We start from the raw sequence: 27767 nt of genomic DNA, 5'->3' as shown, positions 1-27767 counted from the left end.
CATCCCTATCTTAATCTCTGTACTTTCAGGGACCAGAATTCCAGAGATGCAATGTACCTATCTTTCCTTTCCTAATATTGTCTTTGAACTGTTCTCTCTGAATTACCATAGAGAAATGAGAGAGAATGATAACATGCTATTTGGGCTATCTGAAAAAGCAGTACTCTCTAGTAGAAAGATAACTGTCCAAATTTCTGGCATGGCACAGATTATAAATCTCTAAATCAGGAGAAGCTAGTGGAAGAAGGACCAAAGTAGTTTCTCACCTTTTTTCCAAAGAGATTCTGCTTCATAAGGTAAAGACTGAGCATGTTAAAGGCAGTTCTTCTCAATTCAGCCTGCTCTGTCTTATAATCAATGCAAATTTTGTCTACATTCTAGAACTTGGTTCTTTATCAGTTTTCAACATTACGATTTTTCTTTTTTTTTTCTGGTCTTTTAGTGAGAAGTTATGTGCTACTACACTGGGGACTACTAGCCAGATACCATTTTTAAACCAGAATTGTTTAGTTTAGTTTTTTTTTAAACAAGGTAAAAATTCAGTAAAAATAGTTTCAAACATCTCACAAAATGGCTAAGCCATTTTAGAATATTTTAAAAAGCAATCTCCCTATTTACTTCTGCATAAAAAAAGTAAATAAATTAGATGGAGGAAAATGTATTTTAAACTGCTTCAGACATTATGCAAAGAAGGAACCATGAGATATGAAGAACAAAAATAAAAATATCCCTGGATAAAATCCATGTGTACAGAAGATGATTCAGGATGTTACAAATAACTCAGATGAGGTAAAGCAAACATGCAATATTTATGTAGCATTCTCTGAAGAAAGGGCATATTTTATTAATCCTCAAGTTCCTTAGCAGATTAATAATAAAAGCTTGATATATATTATCAACAAGTCCAACTGCTGAGCCCAAAGAAAACTCAAATTATTTTAAGGTGAGTTTGCTTCTTTTTCATCTGATTCATCATCCATAACCTAAAAACAAAAAAACAAAGAGAATTTAATACTTAAGAAAAGGATTAGGAATTGCTATTTCCTGATTTTAATATTACTTACTTAACTGAAATACTCTACTCTATAACGATGTATGTCAATCCAATAAGAATAAATCTATCAACAGCTCCCAAAGCACAAAGTTTGCATCATAACTTGGTATTCTAACAACATAAAAGCAAACTGAATGTCAGCAAATCAATTAAAGCACTGGACTCTTTTCCTGTCCCCAAAGAGGCTTCCAACAGCAGCGTCTCAGCTGGACAGAGAAGACTATAACAATTAACTAGTATTTCCTAGCCATAAGACCAATGTAATTGACGTTTTTTTTGTTTTTTTAAAAAGCATCTCACTTACTTAAATACATTCTGGGGGGCTATACCAAACTGTTACTGTACAATTATATATCAGAAAAATGAATCTCTAAAAAAAGTAAAGAAACAAAATATCATAGTAGCAACTAATTATTTTGGTCTTACTCAGATAAAAATTCATTTTAAACCTTAGAAAAATGTGAAGGCTTTCATTTCTAATAAGTGAAGGAAAATACTAATGAATACTTGAAGAAAAAAATGAAAAGATTAATATCTTCTCGTGAGTTAATATATTACTCAGATAATAAAGATCAACTCCCTTGGAGAGGAAAAGAGCTATGTAAGCCTAAGAACTTTTTTTTCTCTTCACCGCACCTACTACAATTAAATGCTAATTCAAGTTTATAATCTGACTGCCAATTCATCACCCCACCCTAAAAAATATGTTCCTTTGTCAATCCACCAAGTGTCAACTAATATAATTTTTTTTTTAAGATTGGCACCTGAGCTAATATCTGTTGCCAATCTTTTTTTTTTTCCTTCTTGTTCTCCCCAAAGCCCCCCAGTACATAGTTGTATATTCTAGTTGTGGGTCCTTCTGGTTCTGCTACATGGGATGCTGCCTCAGCATGGCCTGATGAGCAGTGCCATGTCCATGCCCAGGATCCGAACCGGCGAAACCCCAGGCTGCCAAAGCGGAGCGTGTAAACTCAAGCACTCAGCCACGGGGCCAGCCCCTAATATAATTTTTTAAAAAGGTATATAGAGCATAAAGGAACAAAAATAAATTTCTTAAAAAAATCTAAAAGAGGGGCTGGCCCCGTGGCCGAGTGGTTAAGTTCGCGTGCTCTGCTGCAGGCGGCCCAGTGTTTTGTTGGTTCGAATCCTGGGCGCGGACATGGCACTGCTCATCAAACCACGCTGAGGCAGCGTCCCACATGCCACAACTAGAAGGACCCACAACGAAGAATATACAACTATGCACCGGGGGGCTTTGGGGAGAAAAAAGGAAAAAATAAAATCTTTGGGAAAAAAAAAAAAAAATCTAAAAGAACCTGGTTCTGATGTGAGACAATCAATGGAAAAATAATTCTCTCATAGTTCCTTTTCAGGGTTGAGTAAAAATGGATATTTACTTCCAAGAAATTGATATTTAATATTCAATCTCAGCAACACCCAATCCAAAGAATTTTGTCAATCAACTCGTATTTTAGGCAAAATATTCCTAAATTTGGAATATTTTCAAACATTTATTTAATACAAACTATGTATAAAACACTTATAACACATAGGGCTAAGGGCTGCAGAACACAAAGACCTAGATATGACTACAGGTCTCTCAAGAAACTTACCCATAAACATAAGGCTGAAACAGACACACAGAAAGAGGCTTTGGACCAAAGTAGAGCTCAATTCCAAGCAGAGGACTGATAAGGACTTCAAAGAGGAGATGGCATGTATTGTACCAAAAGGACAGATTTTAATACTACCCAGAGATGTGTAATTCTCAAAGGAGCTGAGAAGAGATTCCCTCTCCTTAAAGGCACAGAATTACCTGAAGACTTTTCTCAAATTTCTAATTTGCACACCCTCTTTCCCTCCGTGAGAACCTCTCTCCATAAGGCCATGCCTCTTGGTTGAGAATCATGCAATGAGGATAACTATTACTGCTGAGAATGGGCTTTGCGGTATTCCTTAGGTCTCTTGGGGCAGAAAAAATTTTGACATCAGGTGAGAGGTAAAGCTCTATAACTCTACTCGGTACTGTTTTACTGTACAACAAAGTACGATTTCTCAGTGAGCTTCTTGCCTGCATGTTTAAGAACAAGAAGTGGATAAATATGATGTAGTGGAGCTCTTCCACCAGACTTCCAAATCTCATCTGTAAAATTCCATGACGCTTTGAATCCCATTTTCATAATTCTTCTACAACTAGCGCAGCAGCATGCCCTGTAAATCTCAATTTCCTATATACAAAATGGAAATGACTCAGTAACACTACTAGGAGTGCTACTACTTAATATGCTGTGTTGTTAGAAGATTAAATGAGGTAATACTTGTAAAAATGCCTGGCACATAGTAGGTATTCATAACACAAGATAATTCTAAAATAAGGAGGGGCCTTCTGGGCCGGCCTGGTGGCAGAGTGATTAAGTGTGCGTGCTCCACTTTGGCAGCCCAGGGCTCATGGGTTCAGATGCCAGGCGCAGACCTACATATGGCTCATCAAGCCATGCTGTGGTGGCATCGCACATACAACATAGAGAAAGACTGGCACAGATGTTAGCTCAGGGCCAATCTTCCTCAAGCAAAAATAGGAAGATTGGCAACAGATGTTAGCTCAAGGCCAATCTTCCTCACAAAAAAAAAAAGAAAAAAGAAATAAAAAAATAAAATAAAATAAGGAGGCTTCAAGTCTCATAACAGTTGCAACACAAAGATCCAGCCCTTGAAGAAAATGACGGGTCATGAATCTCTTTTCTTTTCAAATATTTATTTTAATAGTAAATCCGAACTGCCATATAATATTGACATACCTGTTCTACGCCTTCTACTTCTGGAATATAAAACTGCAGCATGTTCTGAATTCCATTCTTCAGAGTAATGATTGAACTGGGGCAGCTCGTACAAGAACCTTGGAGTTTCAGCTGGACGATGCCATCTTCAAAGCCTTTATAGATTACATCTCCTCCATCTTCCTGCACAGTTGGCCTGTGGTCACGGAATATTTGTGATATATTTAAAAGAACAGAAGTTTTGTTGAAAAAATTTAATACAACTCAGAGCTTAGATTTTCTATTGGTAAAATTCACAAAGTCAGAGCTACTTTTATAATAGAGAACAATAGGGTCTGGCCCCGTGGCCAAGTGGTTAAGTTCGCACGCTCCGCTGCAGGCGTCCCAGTGTTTTGTTGGTTCGAATCCTGGGCGCGGACATGGCACTGCTCATCAAACCACGCTGAGGCAACGTCCCACATGCCACAACTAGAAGGACCCACAACGAAGAATATACAACTATGTACTGGGGGGCTTTGGGAAGAAAAAGGAAAAAAAATAAAATCTTTATAACAGAGAACAGTAACTGTGGCTAGTCTCATTTGTAACATTTTTTTACTTTCAGATAAAATGTCAAAATTCATTCATACAAATATTTGCTCTATTAAATCATAATCTTGCTTATTAATAATCTTCTCTGGCATTTAAGACTTCAAATTTCCTTTTTTTTTGCTGAGGAAAATTAGCCCTGAGCTAACATCTGCTGCCAATCTTCCTCTTTTTGTATGTGAGCCACCACCACAGCATGGCCACTGACAGACAAGTGGTGTAGGGCTGTGCCCAGGAACCAAATCTGGGCTGCTGAAGTGGAGCACGCCAAACAACCGTTAGGCTACCAGGGCTGGCCCAAGATTTCAAATTTCCTAATAATCATAGCGATTACCTAAGATATACTCATTCACTTCTTTTGGGTGAACAGAGGGAGAAGGACACATTCTGGCTTTTTTTTTCAGGTAAACTTTTCATTGAAAAATGGCATTAATACAGAAAAATCCATACATCATGCTTGATCAATTCAATGAATTTTCACAACATGAACACACATTTGTCCCAGACCAAGAAATAAAACTAGCATCTCAGAAGTCCCCCTTGTGCTTCCTTCTGATTATTCCTCCCAACCAAAGGTAACCATTATCATAATTGCTATCACTATTGATTAGTGTCATCTGTTTTTTAACTTTATAATTTTACTTTTTTAACTTTATAATTTATAAATATAGATTCCATCTCGAAAGTACAGTATTTATTCTTTGGTATCTGGCTTCTTTTGCTCTTTATGAGATTCAGCCACATAGTTCATTCAATCTCACTGCTGCATAGTATTCCGTTAAGTGAATACGCCAGAATTTATCCATTCTATTGTTGATGGACATTTGGGTTAGTACGAATTTCGGGCTTTTACAAATAGTATAGCTATGAAGATTCTTGCAAATGTCTTTCGGTATACACAGATCTTACTACTGGGAATATACCTGAAAGTGGAATTGCTGGATCAAGAATACCCATATGTCCAGATTTCGTAGATACTGCACTGCCAAACAATTTTCCCAAGTTATATAAACTTACATTTCCACCAGCAGTAAAGGAGTGCTTGTTGCTCCACATCCTCACCAACAGCTGGTATTGTCAGTCTTAGTGATTTTAACCCTTCTAATGGATTGGCAGTGATATTTCATTGTAGTTTTAATTTGAATGTTCATAACGACTAATGGAGTCGAGCATTTTTGCATGATTAGTGGCCATTTGGTTACTGTCTTTTGTGAATTCCTACTCCAGTGCTTTCATGAAGAGACTGCTCCAGTCTCTATTTGACTGTTTGCCTTTTTCTTAACAATTTGTAGGTGTGTTAAAACATATTGTCATATATGTATTATAAATATCTTCTACTTTGTGCTTTGCTTCTTCCCTGGACCTGGTGTTTTTTGAAAAAGAGGAAGTCATAATTTTATTGTAGTACAATTTATATGTATTTTCCTTGATTTTTCTTGTTTCCTGTCAGAAAAAAATTTGCCTACCCAAAGGTCATGCAGATATTCTCCTATTTTAAATTTCCTTTGTGATTTCTTTGTTGACTATGGATCTTTTTGAAAAGCACTGTTTAGTTTCCAAATATATGAATATTTTTTAGTTACCTGTTAGTGACTGATGTCCAGCTTAATCCCACTGTAGAAAACAATATTCTCAATTATTTCAATCTTTGAAATTTGTCCAGAGTTGCTTTATGATTCAAAATAGTCTATTTTAGCAAATGTTCCATGTAAACTTGAAAAGAATAAATATTTTGTTCTTGTTGAGTGTAATGTTCTGTATGTGTCAATTTAGTCGTTTGTTAATCACGTGTATAAAACCCCTATCTTAACTCACCATTTTATATGCTTTCTCTATTTGTTATTGAGAGAGGCGTGTTAGTCTCCCTCTATGACTGTGGATTATTTATTTCTACTTTCAGTTCTAACAAATACTCTTCATTTATTTTGAAGCTGCTATTAGATACATACAAGTTTAAAGTTAGTATATATTCCTGATAAAAATTACACTTTTATTATTATGAAAGATTTCTCTTTATCAGTAGTAATGTCTTTAGCTATAAAATAATTTTGTCTGATATCTGTATAACTAGATCAGCTTTCTCTTACTCATTCTTTTCATGCTATACATTTCTCCATCTTCTTACTTTCACTCTGTTTTGTGTCCTTATATTTAAGGTGTATATCTCATATAAGCAGCATATAAATGGTTGTTTTTTAATAACCAATCTGACAATTTTATTTTTTGTTAATCAACCTATGTACATTAAAATACAACTACTAACATCTTTGGGCTTATATTACCATCTTACTATTTTTCATTATTTTGGATCAAGTATTTTTTTATTATTCCATTTTTTCCTCTGTTGGCTTGTTGGCTATATGGTCTTTTACCATTCATTTGGTGTTTACCCCACAAGATGCCTACTTGGTTTCTTAGTCTCTAATATAAATTAGCACTTTTTTTTTTTGAGGAAGATTAGCTCTGAGCTAACTGCTGCCAATCCTCCTCTTTTTGCTGAGGAAGACTGGCCCTGAGCTAACATCCATGCCCATCTTCCTCTACTTTATATTTGGGACACCTACCACAGCATGACTTTTGCCAAGCGGTGCCATGTCCGCACCTGGGATCCGAACCAGCAAACCCCAGGCCTCCGAAGCAGAATGTGCGAACTTAACTGCTGTGCCAGCGGGCCGGCCCCTAAATTAGTACTTTTATCAATTCCCAGATAATGCTAAGATTGTAGAACGCCTCCTCTTAAACTCACCACCTGTTACATTTTTGTCATGTATTTTTATTCTAGCTATATTAAAAGCTCTACAAGACATTCTAAGACCTTTTTTGTCATGTATTATACGTCTCTCACGCTTTTTCCTGTATTTTCCATTCTCTTTTCTGTGCTTCAATCTGGATATTTTCTACTGACCTCTATCCAGTACACTAATCTTCTCTGCAGCAGCATCTGTGATGTTCCACTAATCTAACGAGTTCTTAAATTCAGTTATTACACTTTTTAGTTCCAGGATTACTACTTCTATTTTTATAGATTCCAGTTCTCCGATGAAATTCTTCATCTTGTTTTCTATTTTCTTGAACATGTTAATCACAGTTATTTTAAAGGCCATGTCTGATAACTCTAATATCAAGGTTACCCATGGATCTGTTTTATTTTCTCTTGGTCCAGTTTGTAGGTATGCCTATGATTTGTAACTGAATGATGGACAATGTGCATGAAAAACCGAAGTGATCTGGGATTATACTACATCAGAAAGGATTCATCCTATCTTCTGGCAGCAGTTCAATCCACGGTAGACTCAAGCTCACTCAATACTGGACTACAGTTTTATAAGGCTTGGTCTACCACTGGCTTGCTCCCATTTCAAGGGTACAGTCCTCTAGGGAGCCCAGTTGAGAGGCTGTTTCTTGAGACCTCACCTTCCTTGACAGATCCTAAATTCCAATTTTTGTCACCCCTAGCACCATAAATCTACCAAACTCTATTCAGCTTTCCAACTGCTTTTTGTTTGACTTCTTAGTCAGCTCCCCTACACAGCTAAGAATAAGTAGATACCTCGTGGGGAGAACCTCTGTAATTTTAGGCTTACTTTTTCTTAACTTTTCTTCTCTCTGGGATTTTGACCCTTTAAGTCAAAGCTTCATTAATAATCTAGAATTTCAATTTTTGTCTTCCCATCTCAACAAATTTTCTAAAAGCTAAATGGTTTCTGATTCTTAGCAGCTATGCTCTACACAACTTCTCTTACTCTAGCCTCACATGAAGAATCAGCAAATGCCCCAAGGGAAGCCTCCATGTGCTTCCCTCTCCTACAGGATCTTGTTTGCTTAGGCCTAGCTATCTAATTGCCTTCAAACCAATTATTTTTTTTTTAAAGATTCGCTCCTGAGCTAACAACTGTTGCCAATCTTTTTTTTTTCTGCTTTTATCTCCCCAAGTCCCCCCAGTACATAGTTGTATATTATTGTTGTGGGTCCTTCTAGTTGTGGCGTGTGGGACACCGCCTCAGCATGGCCCGACCAGCGGTTCCATGTTCATGCCCAGGATCCAAACCGGCAAAACCCTGGGCCACTGAAGTGTAGTGTGCAAACTTAACCACTCGGCCACAGGGCCAGCCCCCCAATTTTTCTTTATTGCATATTATCTACCCTTTCTGGGAGCTCTCAGCAGGATCATTGGTCTGCTACAAGAAAAAGTGGAAGCCTGTGGTTCTCTACTCATTTAAATTTATTCTTTATGGGCAACAGCCTGGAAACAGGGGATCCTTCTCTCCTCACAATCCTCCCAAGCACCAAGTCACTTTTTCTTTCAAAGGAATTTCCTATTATAACAATATCAAACCTAAATGGTGACTGTGAAAGACAAATTCCTTCATTGGCTATGTTTAGATAGATTGAGTGTTTTAAAATTTTGAGTGAATATAGAGAATGTACAGGCTTTAAATTAAATTGTTATGGTTACCTATCATGTTTTACATTAAGGTATACTTATTTTGGAACTCTACTATAATTTCATAAACAACCAAAAGTATACTGCTATAACAAAAATTGGCTCTGTAATATATTTACTCTCAGGTAGAAAGATGAGCACATACCGTATTCTAGTATCTAACAATTCCTTAATCATTGCCACAACTTCATCATCTTCTTCAGATCCTAGAAACAATGAAAAATAAAACATATCAACAGCAGAAATTTTATATCCTTGCAAGTACAAGTATTAAAACATGATGATTTTAACTTAACATCTCATTAAAAAAATAAAAGCATAGAATATGTAACTTGGTATGGTGATGTAAGTGATTTTGGGGAAATGGAAAGATCATTCGATTCTCTGAAGAAAAGTTAAGGAGAACTGATCAACTCAACGTTTGGTGATAAAGGTGGGTATACCGAAATAACTTGATCTACTGATGACGTTAGGGTTTGAATTTTTTGGCCAATAAATTTTTAAACTTTCATCATTTTCAAGGATTGAAAAGTCGCAGAGAGAGAGATTGTCCGGATTTTGATGGAAACTTTGAGACAAAAGGTACACCTACTTTCTAAATTAAGTTACATTTTTAATTTCTCAGTTTGGTGGTTTTCAAAATGACAATCATACTAAATAGAGATATAAGCCTCATGGAAATTTCCAAAAAGTCCTACAAATCTGAGAAAAAAGTTGGTTTTTTTCATTTTTTCTTTTTATTTTGTAAGGTTATATACTGATGTTCACTAAAGCCTTTTTATGGGTTTAAAAATTTTTCTTTGAGAAATTTATTTACCTTTAGGAAAACTATAAATGTAGATAATTCAAATTACATTATAACAAACTAGAGTTCTGGCAACAACATAACAACTACTAACATTAAATTATATTAACTTTGAGACTTTTTTTAATAAAAGAAATAAAATATAATAAAGCTAAAATTCTCTTACATCAGCAAACCTAAGTGCCATTGCACACCATCTCTTCCATAGGCAATCATTATCATGAGTTTAGTATACATCCTTCTAGTACATGTTTACATTTACATGTGTACATTTACACAGATGAGATCACAATGTTCTATATCTTGTTTTTTTTGTATTTGATACACCTTAAAACTCTTTCCATATCAGCATATACAGATATGGCTCAATTTTTAAAATAAGTGCATAGTAATTTTTGTATAGATTTGTCTTCATTTAGCTAATTTCTTATTTCCATTTTTTCCAATTTGCTGCTATTTCTAACAATTCTGGAGCATACATGCTTGTGTAAAGTATGCATCAGTGTACTTTTGCAAATATGTCTATGAGATAAATTCCTAGTGGTGGGATATTTGGGTCAACAGGCTTGTGTATTTTTAAATTTTGGTAGATATAGTCAAATGCCTCTCAAACATTATATCAATTTTACAAATATAGATATATATATCCAACAAGAACACATATAACTGTTTCATGTATTTAAAAATTTGCATAGGGGCCAGCCCCATGGCAGAGTGGTTGAGTTTGCGTGCTCCACCTCGGCGGCCCAAGGTTCACTGGTTTGGATCCTGGACGCAGACATGGTGCCGCTCATTGAGCCATGCTGAGGCGGCATCCCACATGCCACAACTAGAAGGACCCACAAGTAAAAGTATAAAACTGGGGGGCTGGCCCTGTGGCCGAGTAGTTAAGTTCGCTCACTCCACTGCAGGTGGCCCAGTGTTTCATTGGTTCGAATCCTGGGCATGGACATGGCACTGCTCATCAGACTATGCTGAGGCAGCATCCCACATGCCACAACTAGAAGGACCCACAACAAAGAATATACAACCATGTTGTACCGGGGGGCTTTGGGGAGAAAAAGGAAAAAAATAAAATCTTTAAAAAAAAACAAAGTATACAACTGTGTACTGGGGGGCTTTGGGGAGAAAAAGGAAAAATAAAATCTTCAAAAAAAATTTGCATAAATGGTATATATGTAGGAGTATGTAAATAAACATATTATTTAATTTTCTTTTATCACTTATTTTCTTTTATATCTTTTCACATTGATATCTCCCAAACTAGTTCATTCCTTTTAACTGCTGAAATATTTTTAAAATATTTCAGGGGCTGGCCCCATGGCTGAGTGGTTAAGTTCGCGCACTCCGCTGCAGGCGGCCCAGTGTTTCATTGGTTCAAATCCTGAGCACGGACATGGCACTGCTCGTCAAACCACGCTGAGGCAGCGTCCCACATGCCACAACCAGAAGGATCCACAATGAAGAATATACAACTATGTTCTGGGGGGCTTTGGGGAGAAAAGGGAAAAAAATAAAATCTTAAAAAAAATAAATAAAATAAAATACAATATTTCAATAAATATGCTTCTACGTGTTGTCTTATGTACATTTATAAGACTCATTTAGGGTATATATGTACAAGTGAAACTGCATCATCTAAAGGTGATTATACAAATGTGTGTGTGTCTGTATCTTTATCATACTGGAGAAAGGAAAAAAATCATCAACTACAAATATAATAGTTACAGCTAATACTTGAGTTCCATGTGTAGTCACTCTTCCAAGTGCTTTCCTGAAAATAACTCATCAAAATAAGGTACAAAAAGCACAAACCACACAGGAAAAGATAAATATACTTGACCATATTCAAAAGAGAAACTTCTGTGCTTGCTGCAGCAACACGAATACTAAAACTGGAATGATACAGAGGTGATTAGCATAGCCCCAGTGCAAAGATGGCATGCAAATTCATCAGAAGTTCCATATTTTAAAAAAAGAGAAAAGGAAAAATTTCTGAATGACAAAAGATGTCCTAAACATAGTAAAAAGATAAGGCATGGTTAGGGAGAAGATATTTGCTAGAAATATACATAACAAAGGATTAATACCCAGAATATTTTTTTTAAAAAAACTTGCTAAAATAAATGCAAAAAAGACATACAACTCAATTTTTTTAAAACGGGCAAAGATTATCAACAGGAAACTTACTGACAAGAAAAATAATGGCCAATAAACATATGAAAACCTTTATGCTCAGTATTAATGAAGTAAATGCAATTAAAACAAGATACCATTTTGCATTTAACATATTGGTTAAAAACAATTTAAAGGACACTAAGTGATGATAAAGATATAAGAAAGTTGAAATTCTTATAACTGCTAATTTGTATGTAAATTAGAACAGATTTCAATACAGCAATTCTGCTTCCGGGAATATACTCTAAAGAAACTCTCCACATATGCACAAAGAGACTTGTACAAGGATGCCCACTGCAACAATGTTTGCAATAGAAATTAGTACAAACAATTCACTTGCACACAAGTAAAGGAATAAACTAACTGTGGTTTATTCATATAATGAAATACTACTCAGCACTTAAAGTAGAACTACATTTTTTCAAAATGGATGCATTTCAAAATACCCAGCAAAAAAAGAAAAGTTGCATATAACACAAGTTATTCAAAATTTAAGAACAAAAACCAATATTATATATTCCCTGTAGAGACGTATATGTGTAGTAAAAATTTAAAAACAAACCAAGTGTACATACATCTCTTGAAAGGGAAAAGGGATGGGGGTTGGGGCTTTGGCTGGGTCTTAATACTTTATTTAAAAAGGAGTCTAGGGCCAGCCCCGTGGCCTAGTGCTTAGGTTTGGCATGCTCTGCTTCAGCAGCCTGGGTTTGGTTCCCAGGCGTGGACCTACACTTTTTGGTGGCCACACTGTGGTGGTGACCCACATACAAAATAGAGGAAGATGGGCACAGATGTGAGCTCAGGGGCCATTCTCTCAGCAAAAAGAGGAGGACTGGTAGTGCATGTTAGCTTAGGGCTAATCGTCCTCAAAAAAAAAGAAAGAAAAATTTAGTTTTGTATAACAGATTCAATTTATACACACATTTTCAAAAGTGATGGGCAAAACTAGTATATCTGAAGTTTCATTTCCTCTGGAATTGGTTCTAGAGCTACATATGATGCAATGATAAAAATCTGTACTCCTAAGACTTCTGAAATCAAGACAAGTGTTAAGAAAGTAGAAAAGTTAAAAAAAAAAAGATAAATATTAGTTACCGAATATATTACCTGCTTCTCCTGAAGATGTTTCCTCAGTAACTAAGGGTAAGCCAGATGCAAAGAAATCCATGATTGTAGCATAAATATCTGGTTTCAGTAAATTCCAGTCTAACTCTTCACTTTCCTATAAATATGTGAAGAAAAATGGTATATTTCCACCCAAAGGCATAGACAAATACAAAACAATACTTTCTATCTTTTAGGAATCTTTTCCTATATATATTCTGTACTATGCAACAGCACCCATTTTTGGAGAATACATGTCAGTTTCACTTCTTAAAGGATCTGACTTAAAAGGAATTTCAGAAGACATAATCTTAGAACACTTTCCATTCATTCATTCATTCATCAAACTTGTTTCAAGTATGCTGTATGTACCATGCCCTATACAGGAGATACTAAAATGATTAAACGACATTTTTTCATGAAGTAAAGAGAGTTAAAATACTGAATAGATTCTCTGTGTTTAACAAGATGATAAAGAGATTTCCCCTTCTTTTAAATAGGATATAATTACTTGATCAAATATACAGGATATCCCACAACTATTCAAAAAATTCAACTAACATATATTACTTAAGAATATTGAAGAAATCCAATGATGCAACTATAGAACCAAAACATATAATGTGTCTTATCTGTGGCTACTGTGCTAGGGCACTTGTGTACCACCAATAAGACCAGTATCCATAAGAAAGAATCCATAACTTTTTCACCTCTATATCTGGCCAACTAGTTGACTCCATAAAAAAAAGATAGGATTCTTAAATACCTAAATAGTGTTAACATCTGAAAAAAAGAAAGGCAGCATGTTTTGTTTTAGTTTTTTAAAGGATAGCTCTTTAGGAAGAAAACTATTAGATACAGTCTATTTAGACTCTTAGGAGGCTGTTAGCCAGGGTCTCTGCTTAAATACAATTAAACATTGAGTCTACAAGCAAAAGGGACTACTTTTGTCATGGATTAAGAAGCAATTTAGAGACAGCACACAGAAGGTAAGATAAATGGGCGCTGCTATGGATACAAGAGCAAAACTAGTGAAGACGCTGTGTGATTGGGAATAGGAACTAATTCTAGGTAACATTTTAATAAATTATTTCCAAGACGGATCAGAGTACCTCAGATCTTCAGCAAATAGTGGGCTCTACTGAGTAGGGAAATATTGATAATAAAAAAAATATTCTGAAGTTGAATGAGAAAAAAAAGCAGCATATAAGCTGCAAATACACTTATACATTTAGTAAAAAAAAATATAAATGACGCATAAAGAAGCCCCTGAATTATCAATTACAAATCAGAAAGGAAAAGAGGCGATCCTGAAGATATCAGGTAAATGAAATAGTCCATTGTGAGGAAGGTAATTCAAAGAAAAACCAAATCTACTATTCTACCTATTAAACATCAATGTATGTCCTAATTTGGAATATTATTTATTGGTTATGTCATTTCATTAAGAAAAAATAGTGGAGCTGAGAGATTTCAAAAAGGGTAACTAAATTATGAAGGGAAAGGGAAATAAAAGATGACTTACCAAAATCAAATCAAGAAATAAAACTGTAAGATATAATCACGTTTTCATCAAAATAAAATTTTCAGGGGCCAGCCCCATGGCCTAGTGGTTAAGTTCGACATGCTCCACTTTGGCAGCCCTGCTCTGGTTCCTGGGCACGGACCTTAAGCACTCGTCAGCAGCCATGCTGGGGCAGCAACCCACATACAAAATAAAGGAAGACTGGCACAGATGTTAGCTCAGGGCAAATCTTCCTCAAGCAAAAAAAGAGGAGAATTGGCAGCAGATGGTAGCTCAGGGCAAATCTTCCTCACAAAAAAGCATACTTTAAAAAAACATATATATATCAAAGAAAGAAAACTGAAGAATAACAAAGACAGGCCAAACGTCTATAAACTGGTAAAGACTTGGGATTGGTTAACACAGATTTGCTCACCATAATCCTACATTTGGGGTAAACCACTTGTAGCCTGAAAATTCAGTTTAGGAAATTTTACATCATCATTTCCTTCTACAAAAATTTCTTTGAGGGCATACTATGTGCTAGGCATTGTCAGGTGAACTTAACAAGATGGACATTCTTTATCTTCATGGACTTCACATTCTAGTGCAGGAAAAATAGGTAATAAAAATTTAAAAAATATGATGAAGTGTTAAGTGCAATAAAGAAAATAAACAAGGTAATGAGCTCCTGGAAGGAGTGCTACTTTCACTGATAAAGTCAAGAAAGGACATTTTGAGAATTTAGAACAAATAACACTTTAAGCAATAGGGAAAAATATTTTACAATTGGGATATTTGCAAGAACAACCATAGCCACTGGGATTACCACCAAGGAGAAAAATCATAATTCTCCTCCACACATAAATAGCTACAAGAGAATACTGGATTAGATGTAACATGTTGCTAACCCAGTATGTCCACTTCTATGATGCATCAAGAACTCAGAGTAATCCTTTCAAATTGCTTAAAAGGAGCTGAATGAAAACTTTTGACTTCGATGCAAAATTTGACAAGTGATTAAGTTCAGTGCATATTATATACCAATTAACAGATTTAAAAGGACACAGCCCAAATTTAAATAGTTCATTTCTCATTAATCTAGTGCACTTAAAAAAGAAACAGCCTTTTCTAGCAGATACCTCAGCTGTTGGAACGGGTAGCACATGTAGCTTGACTTTTTGACTTCTAGAGGCTAACTAAGTGCTGCAGAACCACACAGTCCACGGCTCTCATCTGTGAAGCTCTGAAGTGTTACTGCAGGATCGAAGAATGTGCAGACACCATGATACAAGGGCCCACCTTGAAACGGGATATATATTCAACCATTCTGTTGGTCAAATATATATATATTATTTGGTTATTTATTTGCTTTTTTTCACTTTATCAATTTAAATTAAGAATTAGTAAAAATAATATTTGGAAGCCTAAATTCTAGCCCTGCCAAAGTTGAGTCTTGGCCCTGCCATAAGGTAGCTATAATCTTGGACCTTGCATTTAACCTTCTGAAGCTCAAGTTTTTCTCTTTTGAAAAATGAGGAATTTGGACTACAGATAATTTCACCTTGAAAATTCTACTAAATAATTAACTTTAGAAACGTGAGGGGCCGGCCTCATGGTATAGTGGTTAAGTTTGCATGTTCCGCTTCGGTGGCCGGGGGTTTGCTGGTTCAGATCCTGGGTGCAGACCTACACAACGCTCATCAAGCCATGCTGTGCTGGCGTCCCATACACAAAATAGAGGAAGACTGGCACAGATGTTGGCTCAGGAACAATCTTCCTTGAGCAAAAAGAAGAGGATTGGCAACAAATGCTAGCTTAGGGCCAATATTCCTCAAAAAAAAAAAAAAAAAAGAAAAGAAATGTGAGAAGCAAACAATTTGATATTTTTAATAACAGCATGTGTAAAATATACCAAGAATGGAAATTCTAGAGAGGAACACCTGATTCAGAAAAAACTAAAAGTACTTCACAACTTATTATATAATCCTATGTTTACCTTTGTGACAGTGATGAAATCTGGTCCAAAGAAGACACTTTTTACTCCTTCAATCCTAAATAACTGCCTGTGAAAAAATAAAAATAAAATGTTTTATTATGGAAAAGTTTACACATACAAAAAGATAGAGAGAAAAGTCAAAGAACCTCCATGTACCCATCACTAGCTTCAACAATTATCAGCTCACGGCCAATCTTGTTTCATCCTCTTACCCTACAATCCAGCAATCCCACTCTTAGGTATTGACCCAAGAGAAATGAAAACATATGCTTCACAAAGACTTGCACATGAATCTTTATGGTAGCTTTATCTATAATAGCCAAAAAAATTCTAGAAATGTCCATCAACTGGTGAATTATTAAACAGACTGTGTATACCCATATGTTGTAGTATCACTTGGCAATAAAGAGGAATGAACTACTGATACACACAAAAAAGGATGACTCTCAAAAGCATTATGCTAAATGAAAAAAGCCAAACACAAAAGACTATATGGTTACATTTACACGAAACTCTAGAATAGGCAAATCTGTAGTGGCATAAAGAAGATCAATAGTGGGGCCGCCCCGTGGCCAAGTGGTTAAGTTCGTGTGCTCTGCTTCAGTGGCCCAGGGTTTCGCTGGTTCGAATCCTGGGCACGGACATGGCACTGCTCATCAAGCCATGCTGAGGTGGCATCCCACATGCCACAACTAGAAGGACCCACAACTAAGATATACAACTATGTACTGGGGGACTTTGGGGAGAAAAAGGAAAAAAAAAAAAGATCAATAGTTACCAAGGTGACAGATGTGTTAACTCATTTCACAGTATATATGTATACCAAATTATTCTATCATACACCTTAAACTTACTCAATGTTTTATGTCCACTGCATCTCAAAAAGGCTGGAAAACATTTTTAAATAAAAAGTCATTGCCATAAAAAAAAATGACCAGTGGGGGCCAGCCCCTGTGGCCAAGCGGTTAAGTTCATGCTCTCTGCTTTGGCAGGGTTTCGCCGGTTCAGATCCTGGGTGCGGATCTAGCACTGCTCATCAAGCCATGCTGAGGCAGCGTCCCACATATCACAACCAGAAGGACCTACAACTAGAATATACAACTATGTACTGGGGGGCTTTGGGGAGAAGAAGACTGGCAACAGACGTTAGCTCAAGTGCCAATCTTAAAAAAAAAAAAATGACCAGGGCATGGAGGTGAAGCAAGAGGCCTGAAAATGCAAAGGGAAAAGAGGGATCTTTTGCAGTGATAAAAATGTTCTATATTTTTATTTTGGTGGTGGTTACACAATTATACACATTTATCAAACTCACTGAATTGCATACTTAAAATTGGTGAATTTTATCGCATGTAAATTATACCTCAGTAAAGCTAATTTCTAGAATCCTGTGAGAGGAGAAGAGGCAGACTATAACTTGAAAAGTCCCTACAGGGGACTTTGAAATGCCTCTTCCTTCTCCAATCAACCATCCCTAGTATACACTCTACAGCAGTTTCCTTATTCCCAACCCTAGGAATAAAAGCGGACACTCCAAAGAAGGTCATGGTTTTCCTTTTCTTTGTCTACCATTACAAGAGTGCTATCAAAATTGCTGTTTTTAAATTATTTAGGAATTTGTCTGAAACAATGTCATCTGAGTCATGTATACAACTACTCAATATTAAGTTTAAAAGTAATTATAGGGTTCTTGGTTCAGCTTATGATCCAATAAACCCAAGCACAGACCTTGGAGTAGGCCCTTTGATTGGCTCGGTACATCTGCACTGTTAGCAAAGCCTTTTTTTCCAAATGAAAGGACCACGCAAAGGAATCAACCTGATCTATGGGCCATGTCATGGAGACTGCTTTAGGCAAGAGTTCACAGGTTCTGTCCCTAAAAGGAGGAAAAAGCTGAAACAGGAGTTTCAAACATTATCATACATGCTTTGCCTTTTAGGTTACTTTCCTTGGGACAATTTCAACTTGTCAACATCCAAAATAAAATATGATACCCAGAACTGAACACAATATCCCAAATATAGTCTGACTTGTTCAAGGTACAAAGACTGTCACCTCTCTCAAGCTAGACACTATGACTCTGTTAAAGTTTGATTGACTTTTTTGAGCACTGCATCATATTCAACATGAAGAACTAAAAGGTCAGATTCTTCTACTCCATAATTGTGCTATTCATTTAAAAACTTCAAATACAAGGCTTAATATCTGTTCCTGTTTGATTTTATCTTATTTGCTTTAACCTATCACTCCCGCCTAGTGAAACTTTTTTAATTTCTCTGAATTTTGCCATCCAACATACAAGCAATTCCTCCCAAGTGAAAAACTGATAATTATATCTTTATCAATGCAGTTGATTAAAAAAAGTATTGAACAAACATGCCAACTACAGAGAGACAGAGCCCTTTCACATGTCACTAAAGACAGGTTTACACTCTGCTTACACTTCTTTGTCTTGTCCATAAGGATAGGAAGAAAGAAGTCAAATGCCTCCCTGAAGTAAGATATACTACTCTTTATTCATTCATTCAATCAGTTACTCATTCATTCAACAGATATTTGAACGCCTCTGAGTACTAGACCCTGTACAAGTACTAAGGATACAATGATGGACAAGACAGCTGGGTCTCTGTCCTCATGAAGCTTACATTCTAGCTTACAGCAAAAACATTCTCTGGGAAAAAAACAACAAAAATAAGATTGATTTTGCTTAACTTTTAAGATAATAAATTCTGTGAATCCAGGAAATAGGCTACTTTCAAAAGACTACTTTGAAATGGGCTTTTGCCAACTGAATATCAGACAGAAATAATCTCCAACTAACCTGCAACTGACTTAATTAAGGCCTTTTCACTTTTATATTTTTTAAAATACAAAATATGTGAACTCATACTTGATATAAACATTTCAAACTATACATATAAAGTGAAAATGCCTCTTGACCACTCCTCCCAAACCCTCTGTTACTGGTTTAGTGTGCATTCTTCCAGATCTTTTTGTCAGTGCATTTTTGTTGTTTGAGGTTTTTGTTTTTATATACATAATAATCATATTCTACTCACTGTTCTGCAACTTGCTTTCTTTATTTAACAATATGTCTTAGAGGTCATTCAATGACAGTAAATATGGGTCCTCCTCATCCTTTTTATTATCTGCAGACTATGGATGGACAAAGTTTACCTAACTCTTCCTGTTGATGACTATTTAGATTGTTTCTAACTCGTTACCATGACCAACAAGGCCACAGAGAACATCCTTGCACACACCTTGTGTACATACACAGGTATCCTCTAAAGGAGTGTTTTTCAAACCCACCAGTAAGTTGTGAAATAAACTATGTAGTGACCAGGATCTTATCTAATAAAATAAAACAGAACAGAGGAAAATAAAAAGAACAAGAAAGGAAACAGAAGAACGCATTTCACACTCCTAAGGTGAAAACTGTCCTCTCAAACACCTGTTTCATACATACATACACATGTATCTGTGTGTGTATACACACATATATATGTATATCTGTGTACATACATATGTGTCTGTCTGTGTGTCTGTTCATCCTGGATCATAATATAAAACATTTCTTCAGTGTGGCTTATATAAAAAAGTGTGAAAAACAAATGCTCTAAGGTATATTCTGAGAAGTGGCATGTTTAGGTCAAAGGAAATGAGCATTTTTATCAATTAGAAATTTAAAAAACCATTCTTGAGATAAGCATCTATCTGGCTTCCCTAAATGAGACATATAAAACGGCTGTATGTATAGAAATAGTTATCTAAGCTTTATTTTCCAAATATCCTTGGCAATCAGTATCAGGCTTAGGTTAACAAAAACTTCAATTGTTGCTGACTGACTCTAACACTTCTTTTTTTTGGGGGGGGGGGGGGATTAGCCCTGAGCTAACTACTGCCAATTCTCCTCTTTTTGCTGAGGAAGACTGGCCCTAAGCTAACATCCATGCCTACCTTCCTCCACTTTATACATGGGATGCCTAGTACAGCATGGCTTTTGCCAAGTGGTGCCATGTCCGCACCCGGGATCTGAACCGGCGAACCCCAGGCCACCAAGAAACAGAACATGTGAACTTAACTGCTGCACCACTGGGCCGGCCCCCTAATATTTCTTATTGTAAATAATATCTCTAGCTATCAGTTAAACAAGGTTCATTCCAATAATTTCATCATTTATGCTTTATCATCTAAGATACATTTAACATGTGTTTATCTAGTAAATTTAAAAACTGTCTTTGCTGACTAGTCTGATATCTATTATCATTTCTAGTTCTAAGTGGAACATTTCAGAAACAATTCCATTTTTAAACATCCAGAAATTTATCCTTAAGAATAAAATGAGCAAGTTTTCATTGCTTTTTAAAAAGAGAGTTTTAAAAACTTAGGATGGAAATTTACCATATTATCATTTTGATGGATTTTTTTTTCTTGAGTAAAAATACAAATTTTCATTTAGTTATGCTACAGATCTCTCAAATAAATCACTTTTCAGGAGAACGGTTTCCTAATAGCAATTCTTATTTTTCGTTATCTCTTAACTGAAAAGAAAATACAGTATTCCTTACACTGAAAAAAAATGCAGTGCACATAAAAATGCAATAACTAAATATTGGCTGCCTTAACCCCAAAGTCAGTTATTTATGTTTCCTGGTAAAAGCAAACGAAAAATAGTAATATACCTAGCCAGAGGGGAGCGAAATGCTGCAGCTGGTGTGGGAAAATCCATGGTCCTTGTTTCAAGAACTGGTTTTCCTGGAATAAACTTTAAACTGTTGGGATTTGGGGTATCTTGTGTTTGAATAAACATGTATCTCACTAAAAGAGAAAAAAAGAAGAAAGAATGTTATTCTAGAAAAAACAGCAGTTAACAAATTTACAGAATATGGAGGGCTCATTTTCAGAGAACCAAAAGAAGTAAGAAAAATTAGAAAAAATAAAATAAGGCTTTATTCTCCAAGCTGACGAAATAAGAATTTTTAAAGACAAGAGAGAAATTTATCAATATATTTAGGATAACTGCACTGAATTTTATATAAATACTAACTATTTAGATAGCTTTGTTACTCAACAGATTCTAGCAATATCCTACACTTAAGTAGGAAGGTATAACATAATTCAAGAGTCTTATACGTATTCAATTTGGTGACTTAGAACCAATGGCTATCACAATCACAAATCATCATCACTAGAATATTAAAACAGTAAAATGTTACATTCTCTTCTTTCCAAAGTGCTACCATTCTTTTAAAGACAAAAAATTTATAATAATAACTAATATTTACTGTGTGCTTACTTATTACATGCCAGAGACAGGGTCAAGTACTTTAAATGTATTCAAGCTTTTAATAACCCTATGAAGAAGTATTATTATTACCATTTAACAAATGAAGAAACTGAAGCTTAAAGTAACTTGCCCAGTGGTATAGTTAGTGACATTATAAATTATCACATAAGTGGGAATCTATGCGAATTACTTTCTGGAATACTTTTGAATTATCTTTACAGGTTCTTTTCTTCTCTGTTTCTTCTGAGGCCATGTTTATATTGAGAATGAATTCATTACAGCAATAAAGAAAGAACAGAATCTTTAATTTCCTACCTTCCTATTATGATTATATAGCTTGTAGGACAAAAGTATAGTACTGGGGTTTTAACAGTTTTAAAACTATTAAACAGGCCCTGATTATTTATTATGAAAATAAATATTCTGACCCAAAAAAAAAAAATTCTCATCTTAGAACAATATACTGAAATAGGTTAATTCATTGAGTAATTATCATGTGCTGGGCATGGTGCTAAGCACTGTATGTAAATTACATCATTTAATCCTTATATCCTGCCAAGGAGGCATTGCTTTTATCTTATCTTACAAATGAAGAAACTAAAGCTCAAAGTCACTCAGTCAGTTAAGTGATACAGCCAGCATCCAAGCCCAGCCAATTCCCCAGCATTGACTTGTGTAACCACAGTGCATACTGCCACTCCATGCTGGTAAGTGCCAAGCATAATAGGAAATATATTAAGATCAGTCTTCCTATTTTGTCATACTCCTCATACCACATATCTTAAGAAAGATAGTAAAATATCAAAAACAACAGTTTTATTTTAAATTACAAAGAGATTAAATTTGGCAAAACATATGGTTGGTATAGAAGTGCTTTTCTCAATCATTACAAGAGAAGATTCTAATTTGACAGCTCAGAGTTGTTTTTGTACCTTGCCATGCAGTTCCAGCTAACTGATGTTAAGTCATTTCCTTGGTGAAGCAAAAAATGAAACTAAACTCCTATACATTTTGCTTAAGTCACTGTCCTATAAAGATATCAGTTGGTGACTTGGTAACCAGGCAAATTCTAAAAAACAGAAAAATTAAAAATGATAACCTCAATGTGCAAGTACTTGATTTAAAATATACATACTTCCGGGGCCGGCCGGGTGGCGCAGTGGTTAAGTTTGCATGTTCCCCTTCGGCGGCCCGGGGTTCGCCGGTTCAGATCCCGGGTGAGGACATGGCACCGCTTGGCAAAAGCCATGCTATGGTAGGCGTCCCACATATAAAGTGGAGGAAGACGGACATGGGTGTTAGCTCAGGGCCAGTCTTCCTCAGCAAAAAGGGGAGGATTGGCAGCAGTTAGCTCAGGGCTAATCTTCCTCAGAAAAAACCACAAAATTTATACCTCCAACCAATAAATTCCTCTGAAAATCTGCATTACAAGGGAACCATTTTTCAGATGGAACATTAAAGAAAGGACTGCTACTAGTTTCTGTAAATATAAAGACAATAAGGTTCTTTTAACCCTAATTCTGACCAATCGTTTCTTACGGTCTTTCTTAATAATTTATTGGTAACCAAAATCTCTGCACTCAATAGGCACTCTATCAATATCTGAAGAATTAAATCTGGATTTATTTTATTCAATCCATTTGTGTAAAATTATACACACAGAAACAAAAAAATTTTAAATATTTGAAGGTAAGAACTACAAACATAAAACAATTTAAGACAGCATAATCTATATATACTGTCTGAAGTAGAAAATATATGACATCATTACATAAATTTTCTCTTTTCACAATGAACAAAGCTATTTCAAAAGAGTAATTTGACTAGATATTAACAAAATCATTCCAATTATAGTCTAAATTGGGTTTAATTAGGCATTTCAAATATGACTTCCAGGTCCATCATCCAGAAAGATGCCCCTGAAGGTGTTGTAAGGGTTACAAGAGGATAGAGAGACTGATCTAAAATAATTTTTCCCATTACGTTTGGTACTAATAGGTAATAGATAAATAGGTAGGTATAAGTTCCTCCCAAATAAAGATTAATGGTGCTTAAAGTCCATATCAAAAACTAAAATCAGGGCCAGCCCCCATGGCATAGTGGTTAAGTTCAGCATGCTCCACTTAGGCAGCCCAGGTTCAGTTCCCAGGCATGGACCTACAACACTGGGTTAGTGGCCATGCTGTGCTCGTGGCCCACATACTAAAAAAATAGAGGAAGACTGGCATGGATGTTAGCTCAGTGCTAATCTTCCTCAGCAAAAACAAAACAAAAGAAAAAAAACACCTAAAATCAGCAGGTTTCCAATGTGAAAAACCTAGATGACCACATAATTCAGTCCTACAAAATTTAAAAGTCCAATTAAAGTAGCTTAACATGGAGTAGCTGAGTTACTCCATATTTATGTCTAAATTATTCTGTGATTCAAGCTGACAGGCAAGGCACTCGTGTTCTTGCCCCAGTACACAGGGGAGGTAAGGTCTCTACCCAATCCAACTCATGCCTATAGCCAGAGTGAGTCACCTTCCAGAGTAAGGCCACAAGGAGACATTCAAGGTAGTGATGGAAATGGAGATGGGCCCAGAGCTGAATCTAAACTCTTACAGCTTCATAAGTACATATAGGCAGGTGTTTACACACACACACACACCCTCCTCCCATGGTTCCCTAACCACATGACAGTGTTCATATTGCAATAATCTTCTATCTTCAAATCTATTTTCACTATTAAAGAATATAAAAGTATGTAACATCAATAAGATTGTCAACAAAACAACAGCAATTAATTTTGACAAAAAAAAGAAAAACCACATTCAAAGTACTACAGCCTAAGGCCTAGATGAAAGTAGAAATTTACTGATTTTAGAGGTATTCTTATCAAAATAAGGAGAGCAACGGATGGCAACTAGACTTTTGGTGGTGAACACAATGCAGAGGTCAAAATATAATGATGTACACCTGAAATTTATATAATGTTACAAACCAATGTGACTTCAACAAAAAAATAAAAATATCAATTCTTGGGGCCGGCCCAGTGGCACAGCGGTTAAGCTGGTGCGCACATTCGGCTTCAGCAGCCTGGGGTTGGCTGGTTCAGATCCCAGGCGCAGACATGGCACCGTGTGGCAAGCCATGCTGTGGCAGGCATCCCACACATGAAGTAGAGGAAGATGGGCGCGGATGTTAGCTCACAGCCAGTCTTCCTCAGAAAAAAAAGGAGGATTGGCAGATGTTGGCTCAGGGCTAATCTCCCTCAGGGGGAAAAAAAAATTGATTCTTCCACACAAAAAAATTGAGGGCAATAGCTTAAAATACATGATTCTTTGAAACACATTTGTAACTTCTTTTTACAATATTTTCATTTCAGAAATCATTTATTGAGCAACTGTATGTTCCAGAAGATGTGTTACACAAGATACTGAGATTTCATGATCTATTGAACACTGTGCTCAGTATTCTCAAAATTTAACGCCAAAGATATGTGTAAGCAAATAACTACAGTAGAGTATGATGGTATAACAGAAAAAAAATGCTATGTTCTTTTCATAGCCATCTGAATAGAAAATTGACAAATTCTAATCTTTTATGACCCACAGAATGTCATTCAAGCACAGTTTAATTAGCTTCTGAAACACAATTTGCTCAAAAAGATGAAATTTTACCTGTGTTACATACGGTTGCAGGTAGTGGGAAAAGTGGTCTTTGTACAAACTGATGCAGAGGCTGTTTCTTAATGGTGTATGTATTCATCACATGACAGAATCTACATTTAAAAACAAATAAAAATGACATTTTAAGACAATCTTTTAAGCTTGGTTTCTACTTCTCACATATTAAAAAAAAACCATAAGGAAAATAATAGCAAAGTCAAATTTTCATTTTCCATCCACATTATTTCCACTTCCTTTGGCAAGCAATAGCTACAAACAATTTAAAAACAAGAGCTCAAGGGGGAATTTACAGCCTCGGTAACTACACAGGATAGTGCAATATCCGGTATAAAAAACAGAAATGCATCTACGTTAGTGATTTATAACCTGGAGTCCCAGGTTCTTAGCTTTGCATTAAGGAGACAAAGAACCACAAACTGCTTTTCCCTCTTTTTAAATTTTTAAAAATTAGGTAGTAGAGTCACATGGTTCAAAATTCAAAGGGAATTTTGTAAATACAGTGAAAACTCTTCCTCTTTTTCTGTCTCTACCACCATGATTCCTTAGAAAGAGATAAGCTATGTTACCTACTTTGAAAGGTATTTCAATGCTTCAAAAAGTCTAATAGAAAGTGTACTATTCTCCTCCAAACTGCTCAAGAAGCCAACAATCTACATATGCTTTTTTATTGGAAACATATTAACCCAGTGTTGCAACTTTGGTTATTTTACTCTGATAGAGAAGTGGTGATTGGCTATTTTTTTTATGGCTTTGCCAAATTAAAAACAAAGGCAGAAGGGAAAAACAAATATTAATGGAAAAGGAAATAAAAGGAGACATTAGTAGTGAAATAGTTTAGAAATCTGATGCATTACTTTAAAATCCAGTTTACCTCAAAATTCTATTGCTATCCATTACAATTTTCATTTCACTGGAGTCATTATGGAATTTCAAGCATATATATGATGACTTCTTTTAAAAACATTTCTGTGATTATTTTCACCTGCAAACTCATTAAGGGGAGAGACGGTCTTCATTTCCTATGTCCCCGTAGCAGGCGCGATGGCCTCCGTTCCTCATCTCTAAAATGAAGTTAATACTCACAGCTCCCTCATAAAGACTGCTGCAAAGATGGATCCAGATAATGCAGGTAAAGTGCTTAAAAGAGTGCTAGGCCTAACCATTCAATAAATGTTAGCTGCCACTATCATCACTATGTGATAGGTTGCCCAGTAATTATTTACTGAATGAAGTTCAAGGTTTGGGGAGAAAACATTTTTATCTACAGCTCATTGTCTAAATCTTGAACAGTCTGGAATATGGAAATACACTGGAAAACCAGTATTCTTGTCCCTTCAGCCCAGGGAAAGAAAGGCAGCAGAAAGGATAAATATTCGGACAGAGATGGGTGTAAACTAACAACATGGTAAAGGTAAGTTAAATTATTTCAGGGAGACAGCTACGCAAATATAAGAGAGGGAGGCACGAGTTCACTAACAAAAAATCCTTCTGCAAACTTAACTGTTTGAGGAAATGCATTTAAACTTCAAGAGCATCCTTAGCACTAAACCTCCTAACACTCACGAGATCAAATCCCATCAGGCCCTTTTTCCTCCTTTTGTTCTAGAAGCAAAACCAAGGTATAACACCTACACAGCTCCTTCCACCTAACCAAGGTTGACAGACGTCGTCGGGAGGCCAAACTCAAAGGCAGGGCGCATGAAGCGGGAAAACACAGTGGGTGTAGGTGGCGGGAAGGAAATCTGGGTCTGGATTCTCATGAGTTCCTTCCCTTCGAAGCTGTGTGACCTCACACAGGTCACGTCCCCTTTCTGGCCTGCACTGAGAAATGAAACAGGGTATGCTCTCCCATTGTGTAACTTTCTGATTTTGTGTTTAACAAGCAGGGGAGGGAATGTACGTGGTGAAAGGGCTGGAGATCACACGATTTTAAAGGAGCTCCTCCGTCTGGTCTCTACAGCCGGGTTCTGGGAGCCTCCCCGCTGCAGGGGCTCAGAGCCCGAGATCAGGCACAGCCGAGGCCGCCCGGACCGGGGCGCGGAGCGGCCTCACCGACCGCCGCCCACCTCCGGGCTAACCCCCAACTGCGCCGACGGGGCGGACCCAAAGCTCGGTCACAGGCACTTCTCCCCGCTGTCTGAGAAAGGGTGGGCAGGGCGGTGGCCGCTCCGCTGGCTAAGCCCGGCGGCACCCCTACACGCAGCTCCGGGCTCGTCACCTACCGCGTGCGCAGCCCCACTGCAGCGGCCGCAGCTCCCCAGCTCAGCCGGGCCGCCGCCGCCATCTTTGTCCGAGTGCGCAGGCGCGGGACTGGCCTCCCCCTTACTCCGAGCCGCAGAAGCCCCGCGCAGGCGCA

The 27767-nt window shown here is 36.5% G+C and overlaps 1 protein-coding gene and 1 non-coding gene across 4 annotated transcripts; one reads left to right on the top strand and one right to left on the bottom strand.

Annotated features, from left to right (window-relative positions):
- Nucleotides 1-808: 808 nt before the first annotated feature.
- NFU1 (NFU1 iron-sulfur cluster scaffold) lies at nt 809-27767 on the bottom strand. Of its 3 annotated transcripts, none has more exons than XM_001491049.7 (8): nt 27634-27767; nt 25403-25503; nt 21136-21271; nt 16454-16520; nt 12954-13068; nt 9009-9069; nt 3853-4027; nt 809-983 (listed from the first exon to the last, which is right to left on the bottom strand). In XM_001491049.7, exons 1-8 carry the CDS (start codon nt 27693-27695, stop codon nt 939-941), a joined length of 762 nt encoding a protein of 253 aa, XP_001491099.1. In that variant the 5' UTR covers nt 27696-27767; the 3' UTR covers nt 809-938. The 3 variants fall into 3 exon arrangements, with proteins under 3 accessions (XP_001491099.1, XP_023474732.1, XP_070091462.1); XM_023618964.2 differs by having other exon boundaries at nt 26283-27707; XM_070235361.1 differs by lacking the exon at nt 21136-21271 and having other exon boundaries at nt 27634-27715.
- Nucleotides 11534-11640, top strand: LOC111768249 (U6 spliceosomal RNA). Its single transcript, XR_002800428.1, has one exon. It is a non-coding gene; the product is annotated as a U6 spliceosomal RNA (small nuclear RNA).

This window comes from Equus caballus, chromosome 15 (assembly GCF_041296265.1).
Source record: "Equus caballus isolate H_3958 breed thoroughbred chromosome 15, TB-T2T, whole genome shotgun sequence".
NCBI classification, from domain to species: Eukaryota; Metazoa; Chordata; class Mammalia; order Perissodactyla; family Equidae; genus Equus; species Equus caballus.
The sequence above is the reverse complement of the archived record's forward strand: the minus strand, read 5'-3'. Positions and strand labels throughout refer to the sequence as shown.

Excerpts from the sequence above, each read along its gene's own strand:
- NFU1 (XM_001491049.7), bottom strand. The coding sequence starts at position 27,695 with ATGGCGGCGGCGGCCCGGCTGAGCTGGGGAGCTGCGGCCGCTGCAGTG. Across the intron at positions 25,504-27,633 it reads GCAGTGGGGCTGCGCACGCG|ATTCTGTCATGTGATGAATA; the intron begins GTAGGTGACGAG and ends TTTTAAATGTAG. Across the intron at positions 13,069-16,453 it reads ATTTCATCACTGTCACAAAG|GAAAGTGAAGAGTTAGACTG; the intron begins GTAAACATAGGA and ends ACATATTTATAG.